This window comes from Centroberyx gerrardi, chromosome 14, assembly GCF_048128805.1.
Source record: "Centroberyx gerrardi isolate f3 chromosome 14, fCenGer3.hap1.cur.20231027, whole genome shotgun sequence".
NCBI classification, from domain to species: Eukaryota; Metazoa; Chordata; class Actinopteri; order Beryciformes; family Berycidae; genus Centroberyx; species Centroberyx gerrardi.
The window spans coordinates 8,890,895-8,903,382 of record NC_136010.1 but is presented as its reverse complement, the minus strand read 5'-3'; the positions used below and the strand labels follow the sequence as shown (position 1 = coordinate 8,903,382).

General features: G+C 41.4%; 1 protein-coding gene across 4 annotated transcripts in view; it reads left to right on the top strand.

The window, feature by feature from the left end:
* Positions 1 to 6,750, top strand: part of chl1a (cell adhesion molecule L1-like a) — a 49,620-nt gene extending 42,870 nt beyond the window's left edge. For all 4 annotated transcript variants that reach the window (XM_078288341.1, XM_078288340.1, XM_078288342.1 and 1 more), the window contains 3 exons: positions 261 to 440; positions 1,807 to 1,879; positions 5,746 to 6,750. In XM_078288341.1, coding sequence (XP_078144467.1) covers positions 261 to 440; positions 1,807 to 1,879; positions 5,746 to 5,959 — 467 coding nt within the window. In that variant the 3' untranslated portion in view covers positions 5,960 to 6,750. The remainder of the gene's footprint in view (positions 1 to 260; positions 441 to 1,806; positions 1,880 to 5,745) is intronic.
* Positions 6,751 to 12,488: the final 5,738 nt, after the last annotated feature.

The following is a 12,488-nucleotide window of genomic DNA, read 5'->3' as shown; positions in this document are numbered from 1 at the left end:
TTCATTTATTTTTCTCGTATCTTGTGCATTTGTTTGCTTCCTATATAATATTCTTTCAGAAGCGATAGATTCTTATAGCTAAAGGGAGAGTAAGTCAAATACAACATGGGAACATCCTCTCAAACTTGAATCTATCTTGTTTTTCAGTTTTCAGTCAAAGATGAAGTTGTATGAGGAGTGCTTCAGGGTGTTGTCATCAGACAGGGGTGTGTAAAGTTGAGGCTCTAGCTCTGTTTCTTTTTGGCTGTATTTGTTTGTAGGGGCGAGCAGCCGGCAGAACAGCGTGTCGACCCAAGGCTGGCTCATTGGGACCATGTGTGCTGTGGCACTCCTCACCCTCATCGTGCTCATCGCCTGCTTTGTGCAGAGAAACAAAGGTGGCAAATATGCAGGTACGCCACCGCCGATCCAGCGACAAGACATGTTCTCCATGGATCAAGGTCAGTCATCATTGACCAGGGTTGGGTCCCCATGTCTTTTCACTACAGGAAGTGAACCAAATTCATGAATGTAGATGTAAATTATATCAACGTGATCCAATCTGATTTGATAATATGCAACATCCATTTGTTAATTTCCGAAAGGTTTAAACATAATCACCAACTGCTCAGGATGATTCATTAGTTTGACTGACTCATGATGTGATTTGGGTTTACCTCCTGAAAGAGTGAACTGGAATGGGTCTCAACCCTGACGCCTAACCCGTTTGGAAATGCTTTGTGCATGCATATAGGACGCCTATGCATGCCAACCAATCGCACCCAACATCATTAAATAAACAGTCAGATGCTTGTAGATAGTGGGGGGCTTTACATTTTGTCCTAGTTTTCCTGCATGTGAACATCATTTCCGTGGCCCTGTGTGTTATGCTCGGCACCTCTGATTACATGGCTCGTCAAGCCAGACAAGTGGGAATCAGCTGGCTTTGTTCCACCCCTCTCCACCCATCACCTACACAGGCCCCTGGCTCTTCCCTTGTGCCTTTGTGCTGCCTCGTATCAGAGCCAAATTCAGACTCACAATGGTACCTACCTGCCTAGCGTCTCCTCACTCGGTTTCTTTCCACTCAACCCGCTTTTCCCTTCTTCTCCCCACCGCTCCACTTCTTTGCCTGCGGTAGCTTTTGACATGAAGCGCTGAATATTTCATCAGCCCCTTTGGATTTCCCCCTTGCCCATCCGACTCTTTTCATGAAACCCCTCTTTTGTCTCTCTCGAAAGCAACTGGTATTTTTTAAAGCATATTTACACAAAGAGCTGTTGGGTAGCACTTTGTGCAGACACACAGAAGGGAGGCCTTCAGTATACAGACTAGCTATAGTGTTTACACAGGCATATTTAGTAGTTCTCAATAGCTCTTTTGGCTTTTGAATGACATTTGAATTTGAACTACTATATATACACACTTGTAAAAGTTATGATCTAACCTTTACACCTGCACACCCACTAAGCATAAGTATCGTTTTTGCTCCCATTTCCCATAGCAACGCCTGTCTCGAGATCAGTGAGACGGTTGATCAAAATATTTTGATTTAAACTCTTACTTGAAGATGCTGTAATATTTCTCACTGCAGTAGCAATACTGATTCCACAGAGAAAACCTATGTAACAGTATGAACTCTTTCCATTAGAAAGATCTTTAATGCTTGAACCTTTTAATATAATAGGCTAGTTATTTCAACTGGTATCATTACGAATAATTTGGTGTCTCTGTGGTAGTGAAATGGGACAAGTAATATTACTTCTATGTATCAAAGCGCTACTCCTTAATGGCGGTGCTGAAATGCCTGTCCCTCCTCCCCTGCAGTGAAAGAGAAGGAGGACCTCCACCCTGACGCGGAGTCGCAGGGAATGAATGATGATACCTTCTGTGAATACAGGTGAGACATATGCTTGCTCCGCAGAGGCAAGCTGCAGTGCCAAAGTATGCTGAAAACTGATGAAATTATATTGTTGCATTGCTTTTTTTTTTCTGGAAATGCAGTGTGTGTTGTAGCAATACTAATGTAACAACCATATGTTAAATATTTCGTGGCTAAGAAAGTCATCTGTCATAGTAATGCTTTTGTGTGTCTCTCTCATCCCAAAAGCAAACCTTGCATGCATGAGCTTTACCAGGATCAGCCTGGAAGCCAGTGTGCTCAACATTTAATGGGCTAGGTAATCACACAGTGTAGTTAGTAGGCAATTCTCAACTCAAGCTTTGTTCCCCTTTAGTTGTAATTACGTGTTCAAGCTTTGTGTTGACTTTGTGTTTAGATTCTGATTGCGCATATGTGTGTGCTCACGTGTGTCAGCTTGCGCCTGCAGGCATTTGTAAGTAGTTTGTGTGTCTGTGTGTGTGTGTATGCATGTATGTACTCACTGCCTATTGTGTGTGTATTGCGTTGTGTGTATATATTGTGTATCCAGTGCGTGACTATTGTGCATGTGCGTAAAGAGCATTGCATTTTGTTTTTGCTGCCTCTCTGTGTAATGTGATTGCAGTTGACATACAGTATGTAGGCCAAGAGATTACCTAAAAGACATCTTTACTCACCTAATGTATGATCAAATCTGGATTTCATCATAGTTGGTAAACTCCTTTGCTTTCCTTGCTGGAAAAGGGGAATAAGATAAGGGAAGAGAAAGTGAATAAGGCAAAACATCTTTTCCATGAAATAGTAACTCCTTCCTCACCTAGGATACATTAATCAGCTGATTTACTTCCATGCTCTTGTTAGAACTATTAACTACCAAGAAACAAAAGGTTTACTAGGGTCTACTACTATCAAGTTATTATAAGCGGTTGGATGAATGAGGAAACTATTGCATCTATTCAAAAGTGGAATGGGGACCCAAGTTTTTTTTAGCCACCTATAATGTGAAAAGGTGTATTTGAGGAGACTGGAAGTTAATAGAAATGTTGAGTGCCTCTGCTTAACTGGGGGCTTGACAGATGTAGATGTACCTGAACACCATAATTGCGTTTTTTTTTTTTGAATATCTCAATTATGGGCCACGCCATTAATTACAATAGAGGAAGCTCCCACCACAAATGCACACGTATATTCTAGAAGTACGGGACTTGCTGATGGAAAATGTCTCCCATCCAATAAAATTAACATAAACTAAGCATGGCAGATGTGTGGAAAAAGTGTGGTTAGGCCTTTAAGCCAAAAGCAGACAGCTGTTGTATTTTATAATAGCTGTAGAGTTCCATTGTTTGCATTGTTGAGCTGCTACGGTGACAGTTTAGGGAAATCGACCGAATCCTATTTAGCTTGACAGCACTGCTGCAACTGTGTGACAATGGAGTGTTTGTTTGTGCACATGCGACGGAAATCAAAATAAATAAAATAGCCTGTTCTGTCTGCTTTGCTCCTGTCCGTCATCATATTATTCAGAGAATCATTAATCACATTTCTATGGTTACTGCCAATTGCATTCCTATGGTTCTTGCCAAAACTATAATTCTGTTAAACAGGAAAAATCCATTGTGCTTACAGTGTCCACAATCCTCATTAATCCATAAGATTATACAGTTTAAAGGTGCAATAAGTATGTTTTTACTGTCCCATAGCACAAAATGACTATAATATATCTGTGGGGGTGGATAAGGTTGTTGATCAATATCAGTCACTCAATGATTACTTCACCAGGTGCTGAGAGATTTCTGGCTTTTAAAACTCACTTTCTGGCCTGAACTCCCCACCATTTGGACTATCAAGACATTGTTTATGTGTGGGAACATGGGCTTTAGGTATTGTTTTCTATGGAGTTGAACAGCGATGTACAGGACCCCATGAAGGTGCCATGTCCACTCTCTGTTTAGAGTCATCAGGCGGGAGGAACCATGGCAATATGAATTTGTGCAGATGTTTGTCTGCAATTATCTGTTTAGAATGCCGCTCATGGTTGGTTTCATAAGGCTGTGCTGACTACTGTCCCCCCCCAGAGTGCCCTTAGCCTTACTATGATGTTGTTTTTCCTGGCTTAAGAGCTGCATTTAGGGCCCTCTTGTGCCCTTTGAATCTCTGTTGGCAACGGGCCACCCACTGACATTCCATGTGTCTGGGGAACTGACAAGTGGTAATTATGCTTGCGACGATTTCTCTTTGGAGACAGCCTTCTGCTGCCTTGCCCCTCTGTCCACTGCGAGAACAGCAAGTGTTATAGCTACAGTATGCTTAGCCAGTGCTGTGATGCAACTTTGTTCTCATAGTTTTTGTGTGGTTTTTACCCCCTTCCTTTTTTCTCATCTTTTTTCTCAATGTGTGAGATTTTTTCCAGACGCCTTTAAACTTGAATAAATAAAAATTCAGGTGCAAGGGGGGGAAAAAATCCCTTTTTAAAGGGCTATTTTCTGTGCTGCCCCCAAACCAAGTCAGCACGGGTCAACGGCAAGACAAATGTAATTACCTTCTGCCCGGTGATGCGTCTCCATCTCTCACATGTTCGTGAGACTGAAGGAAAGCCCAACCCTTTTCACAGTAACAGCTGAGGCTGAGCTGGGTCCTGATCAAGGCCTGAATGAGCTGGGACTCAAAAGCACTCAGCTCCTATTTTATCACTGTATTCAAAGTCACTGTGGGGGGGCTGCAGTGACTGTGGCATTCCGCAGCACTTAGATAAGGGCCACTTATCTTCAGCGCTCTAGGGTCGTCAGAGAAAGAGGGTTTGATAACGGTTGAAATGGGGACCTTATGTGGCCTGCATGGTAAAAGGGTTCATGAAATAGGATAGATAAGATTGGTTATTAAAAATCCACGTGAAGAAGACCCGATATGTAATCTTAGTTTGAACCACATCTCTATGCTAAAATCCCTCCTCAAAATGTTGCGCTTACATTTGACGCAGGTGTCAACTATGCTACAAATGGCACTATCATATACGAGCCACCTGAGCATCCTTTCTTAACACAGACGCTCTGTGTTATGAATACTAAACTTAAGGAGGGAAAGGTATTACCAAACGTGGATGGTTTAGGGAATTAGAAAGAAGGACGGGGAGGAGAAAATCCTCGGTGTTTTGAGGTGACCCTGCGTCTTGTAGCGAGACACCTGCAAGTTGGCCAGTTGCCCAGCCTTAAATTGGCATCTAATCTCCTTGGCCCGTGTGTGGGCCCCTCGGGAATACCAGGAATGACAGGCTGTTTGTCTGGGATTGCATACGGCCCCCCCCCCTTTCCCTCTCTTCCTTCTCCCTTTCTCAATCTCTTGCTCAGCCTTCCCACCCCCCCACCCCCCACCCCCACCTCTCTTCTTTCTCACTGTTCGGAATGAGCTGCACTCGGGCAATTTCCATCGCTGGCTCTAAAGAGATTTGAAATTGCCTTCAGTCCTGAAGCCTTGGCAATTAGCAATTAGTGAAGTGATTGTAGCAAGCCCTCCCCGCCTCCCTTGTGCTCCCCTTCCTGCTGCGCATCCACTGCATCCACTCCTGCCTACCACCCGTAGTGATGTATCGAAGCCATAAGAACTGCTTTGTAAGTGGGAACGTGTGTGTCTGCGGGCGCAGCCAACCATTAAATAGTGTAAATATACATGTGCGTGTACATGGATTTAAGAGTCTGTGTGTGCGTGTTTTTATGAGTGCGTGTGTGTGTGTGTGTGTGTGTGTGTACAGTATGTGTCAAATGCAATCCCTTAGTGTTGTATGCATTTTGGTGCTTGCTTATGGACATCTGCCTCATGTGCTATACAATGTGTTTGTGTTTACACTGCACCGCTGACCCCTCCTTCTCTGTTGTTGTTGTTGATGCCAGTGACAGTGATGAGAAGCCACTGAAGGGCAATAGCTTGTGTTCCCTGACTGGGGATGACATGGGTGGGGACAGCGTCAGCAGAGACAGCCTGGTGGACTACGCCGACGGGGACACAGAATTCAACGAGGACGGTTCGTTTATCGGAGAATATTCCATGCGCAAGCACAGAGGCTCAGTAGCCGAGCCCAATGGACCCGGACCAGCCACCGCATAGAGCCAGACTCCAGCCGAATCAGTATTTCAAATCCCTTCAAAATACCTTATTTATTGAGCTTAACTGGCATTAAATGTTACTCAAATATCCAAATATGGATAAATGAAAAGCTCAAAGTCTGTACAACAGGCGTGTCAATGGGCACGCAAAGCAAATAATTAAAGGATTTGATTTTAAATAGAATTTGGCCCAGAGGCTGGATACAGGAATTAATACATCCAGCATGGACTTCATTGTGAAAGCCATGTGAGGCTATGTGTGTGAGAGAATGAATTGTACCATTGGAGTGATCCATGGTTTTAATAATTAGTGTTTTGTACCTGTCAGTCACAAGATTCAGCGATGCACATTGATTTTGTACTTCAACACACTGTGATGGATTCAAAAAATCTTGCAAAAACTCCCGAACTTGCCTCCATTTCACTCTGTAGGGTTTTTTTTTTTGTTTTTGTTTTTTACAGTGGATGAAAATACATAGACATACATATGCATTACACTATCTTTGCACTCTTAATGATATATACATTCATAAATCTGCATGTGATTCATTAACACATGTACTGTATATTCAAGCTGTATCACATTCATAAAATGGAACCAATTTTCCAGGCATGAACATTCTACTTTTGTGCCTACTTCTGTATATTTTGTGTATATAGTGTAGAAAAGAGGCATTTTTGCTTTTTGTTTGGATGCAATTGTGCGAATGTTGTCAGTTGTTTTATAATGATAATGCTGATGATGTCTGTTGTGCTTTTATATCATGATATCAAACATATTAAACATAATGGGATATATTGGATGGATTCATGGCAGTTATTTCACTACACTGAAACCCTCAGTTACTGAAAATAGTTTTCATTTTGTTTTCATTTTGGAATTTTGGAACTAGAAACCCCCCCACCCCCCCCAAAAAAAGAGTAAAACAAGGGAGAGATCTTCCCCCTGAACTTCTGAGCCATCTTAGAAAGGCCCAAAATAATTGACTGAATGAGTAGGGGAGTAGAAGGACTGTTTTAGTAGGATGTGAAGAGGCTCCCGCCAAACGAAGGCTGAGCCGATCGTCTCCCATCTTCATTAGTTGGGATTTCTGCCTCATCAAAGGTGCTATATTTTCCCTTCAGAAAATGAAGGGGAGAGGGAGCACTGCTTTGGTTTGGATAATTGGAGCCAAGGGACTCGGTACAGTAATGGGAAAAAGATTGACTACGATGTTGACTATATTCCATTGCTAAACTTTCTACTATATTGTATGACCACTTTTGTTCTTTTTGGTTTGAAGTGAAAATTCTCTTTTTAGTCAAGTGTTATTTTTCGTCTTGTTTACTGTGTGGCATGATTTTGTCTTTAGTTGTCTTCAAAGTAACTCACAATATACAGTTTGGTTAAAGTTTATCTAGTCTGCGTTTCTATAGACCACACACCCTCTTATTTCTTTAAGGAAACATGCCGCGATTTGTTAAACTTACACAACTAATTGGATCTCTTAGGTTTTCAAGGTTACTCTCTGGTTCCAAAGTGGACTTAGCATCTCAACTACGCTCACTGTGGAATCTTTAACATTTTAAAAATAATCCCATAGTCGATGAAACATTTAGTACTTTGCAGCTAGCACCACTGCTGTATCCCGTTTTATTACCTCTATTTAAGTAGGGTTGTTGAATAGGTCAAATCCCAACTTTATTTGAGTTATATCCTTGATGAATATTTCAGCAATATGCATTATGCATGTGAGGATTCACTGTATGTATTACGGAGATAACGGAAAAAATATTTGGAGGATTTAAAATTTATTTGACCTTTGTGAATATTGGACTTAATTCAACCAAGTTTGTATAATTTGAATATGGCTTTGTGCTTAATTTGTGAATGAAATTTGCTGTATAATTTGAAAACTGTTAAGTACCAGAGAAGGAAATTTGCTTATGATGCATTCAGCAGGAGCAGGAGCAGCTAATAGAAATGGATGTATAATTGCACCAATATGATAAAACTGAGTAAGAAGTGACTGGCATTAACAATTTCATGGTAACAAATAGCCCAGCCTTCATGACAATCTTACAGGGATGTCAAGTGATTCACTCTGAGATACCCAGCAGGGAGCTACGCAAATGGCATGTCTGATAAAAACAAGTCAAACAGCTTATAAATAGGACTTTGACAAATCGCTTTAGTTTCAAAACTTCCGCTTCAATACTGAGGAGGCCCAAAGGTGAAAGCTTCATTTGTCAATCAGGCATTTGGCAAGTTCCATTAAGTAAATGTATTCATGATTACACTTACAGGCTAAATGCTGCCGTATTCTTAGCAAATAACTCGTATATCTCTGCTTTAAATTTATCTTAACCCTCATCCTACCAACATATTTAACATACAAGGACTACCGACTGGGGTCCCTGGGGACCCCAAGAATAAACTACTGTAAGAAAAACCATCATAGCAAAATGTTAACTGATTTCTTCTCAAAACATTATTAGTTATGTAATTAATGTCATCTGAAAAAAAAAATATATATATATTATTATTTTAGGAAAGTTACAGTTAATTAAATGATGTATTGTATTTCTGACTTTGAACATCATCTTACCTTAGGAAGAGCAGTATTTAGGGTCGTCAACAGAGCACATGAGGAAATCTGTGTCTGCTGCATCTGTGTCTGTCTCCTTCAAAATGACTGACAGAGTGCCCCTACCCCCCCTGATAGTGTGTGATACTTTAAATTAGGACCCATGGCAAACATGAACTCAATAAATAGTTCCATCTATTAAAACTGCATAGGCAGAATTGGGTGCTTTTGACTGGGGTCCCCCAGGACCCCAATACATTGGTATTTTTTAAAAAGCACTAATTAAAACAGAAACAGAAAACAATGATATGAAGTCATTAGGAACAAATTGATTGACAAAGTCATGAAAAATTGGAATGATAGAATAAAGCACCTGTGAGATATGACAAAAAGTATACACCAAGTGAGACAGGAAGGACACACACACACAGTTACAGAATATCCAGTCACAGTGTGAAGTTTTGCAAACAGCATTTTGAGCTGTCACAAAAAAGCAATATTTATTTTATTGACATTTTAGACCCTAAGCTTTCAAAACCTTTGCCTTGCTCGAATCTCCTGCACTGGACTCCTTGTATATCTCTACAATACCATGCAGCCCCTTATCTTCTATTTTGAATACACAGCATCCTTGCAGTTGTATAGTCTGTCCATAGCCCGGTGATTTTAAATAAGCATTGTAGCCGTAATCAAACCAGAGTTGGGATAGTGCAGTTGAGAAGCACTCCGTGCCTCATGGCAAGATAAAGGTCATTTAAAGAGATAATCCCTGTATTGTCGGGGATTACGCCCTCATCCGTTTTAAAATTGCTTTCTCGCTGCAACACTAAAACCACTAAACAACAACAAAAGATTATTCTAGTCAAAGCCCTTGCGAGTGTCACACAAGCAGCTTTCTCTTTGCTCCATTAAATCTATTTTGAAGACGTTCAGGTGACCTTTTCAAAAGCCATAATAGCCCTATTTTGTGACTAGTGCAGGTCAGGACATTAGCATCCGAATGCACAGCTGTATGACCTGGATCCATATTCTACAGTATGGATCCAGGTCATACAACATTGTTTGTCACGTGGAGTTTTGCCCGTGTCACTGCTGGCGGATGCTGAGGCAAGGCTGCACACACACACACACACACACACACACACACACACGCACACACACATACTCATAGATCTAAGCTCAAAGGGGATCACTCACTTTCAGTCGATTTGATCAGAGCTAATATTTAGGCTAAGTACCCTGGAAATTGCCTGGTGTGAGGAAATCGATAGCATGCTCACACATGCTGCGAGGTCCCAATACCCACGGGCTAAAACCACTCAGCATCGCATCAACTTTAAACCAGCTGAAGATATTGCAAGGATGGGACACTGTACAAAACTGTAACTTGCAAGGGAAGGTTTGAAGCATCTTTTTCTCAAAGTGCTAGATGTTCGGTTCAGGGTGGCCAGTGGAGAAGAAGGTGGCATGTTGTGCTGTGAAGACCTCATCAATAATGAACACACTTTGTTGGGTTCACAGAGAGGGGAAATATGACAGGTGTTTCTGGGGATGCTCTTAAGGAACACTTTCTTCTCTTCAATGGCTCTTGAAGGAATGCAGTGAAGTTCGCTGGCAGAAGCATCGATATCAGGAGTCAAACCAGCACCACCGCTCCAGCTTTTTAAAGGGACCAACACAGCCGGGCCTATGCTGTTTTGATAGCGACACACACAAACACTCTCAAGGACAAGCTGTGAGCACTTTACCAGAGAACAGGGTTAAGGCGGGGGTGGTGGTGGGGGGGGAGTGGGGGGATTGAAGGTTATACTACTGCATGTTTTATTGAAACCTGCTTCAGCAACATTCCAGATGAAGAAAAGGAGAAAGACATGGCCCATGACCTCGACACGCACTAGATGTGGTGGTCTTTTAGTTTACATATTCTTCCTATATGGCCTTCACTCTTTTTTTTCTCGGTTTTTCTAAATGGATGCGGGATGAATGCCCGAGTCTGCATTTATAATGAAATGTATCGCAGACTAACAAGAAAATGTACAGCACTCTAACAAGACATCTACTTCTACACACATAGTATGAGAGAGGCTGTTGTGTATTCATCTGTCTGTCTTTGTCACACAATTTCGCACCGGCTGCTGAGGTTTTCTAACCTTTAGGTTCTATTGATTCCAGTGTACTTTGTAGTCAAAAACTGAAATTAATCAAAATGCATCAGTCCCCTAGAAAAGTGGAACTCCTTAGAAATCCCCATTACAATAACACTCCAAACAACACCCATCGCCTTTAGGTCCCAGGTGTCCTCACTTCCCTGTTTCTACTCGATCCTTTGTCATCTCAACATGGTGCTATACTCACCTTCTGCTGAAATTTAATTTGTCTCACTAGAATGCAAATGGAATGGGATGATTCTGCATACAAAGAAGCCTTTTAGAGGGCTATTATTTCCCTGGTAAACTGCTTTAGATGCAAGCCCATACACTCTCAAATGCCAGCCAGCAATTGAGCGGCTGTGTGTGTGTGTGTGTGTGTGTGTGTGTGTGCGCGTGTGTGTGTGTGTGTAGAGCAGGAGGAGGCAGGGACACTCAGCCATGGCAGAAACTAATGAGACATGCACTGGTAATATGATTACAAAGTCATCCTGGCCATGTCATCGAACAGGAGGACTTTGGTAGAGACATCTGCACGAGACAAGGTGGACATCAGTGGTTGTCTGCATTAAACTACCTTAAACCGGCCGGCAGTGAGCACTTTAACTGATGCTGAAAATGCTCAGAAGTTGCATCAAAGTCATATTCACAGGCAATGACAACACTTCCATCAACAAAACAGAGCTTAATTTATGATGAGTTATAACAGCAAACGACTCAGATGTGCGTCATGTTAAGGAGCGCTGTCTGGGCCTGCTTGGGTCAATATGGCCTGGGTCTGCTCCAGCAGATGATTACATATAGACTATTGCTGGAGGATTAGATAAGAGACTTGTAAGTGCTGTGTGGGTGGTGAATAATTCTCGCCTTCCTTTCTTAGTCTTGGGCTGACAAAAAAATGACTTGGCACAGTCCATACACAATACTTGTTACATTAACTCCGCTCAAAGCCTCTGCTGCAACAGAGTCATCTGAAAGATGGCATCCTCAACTTGTTTAGCTAAAAAATGTGTTAAAAATGACCTTTTCCTGTTTGTTGTTGTTGGAACAGTCCTCCTGTACACCTGCAGCAATGTTATTTTTAATGTTTTTTTAGTGCATCAAAATGCTTGTTAATAATGATTCAATTGGTCTCTTTTAACAAATGTCAGCACAAAGTAGGGCATTATTGCTTGTGTACTTTTTAAACTACCTCATCTCCTTGTAGGTAGTCTCTGGTGTAGTACAAAGAACCCAAAAAGGACAATTTGAAGTTGAAAGCTTACCCTAATATGGGGCTTTAGTTATATTAAAGCACAAACACAAGGTTGGTGGTGGCAAGAGAGAACTTGAGTGGACACTGGGGTCGTGCATCTCCAGTACTTCACAAAGTAATTAAATGGGTTATTTCAATGTGCTGACGCTTGTTAATGAGCAACTGATGAGCAGCACTGGATATCAAACAGAAGAGAGAGATACTTCAACGTCAATTTTTATTTTTCTGGTAACACTTTACAATAAGGGTACATTAATAAAGGGTTAGTTAATGCTTATTAAGCATTAATTAACCCTTAATTAATGTACCCTTATTGTAAAGTGTTACCATTTTTCTAAAGCAATTCTTTTTCTATGAATTTGTTCCTGCAGTGCAACCCGTGGAACACCACTCATGAATTATTCATGGTGCCTTCATTAAAAACACCTACATTTGCATAGCTGTATAAGATGCATTAGGGCTTTTGATCCTGGCGTACATGTCAAATAATTTAACACAGAACTGGACCGCCAAATAAGGCACACCATGGAGGACTTGAAAAGTCTCAAAATAAACTGATAA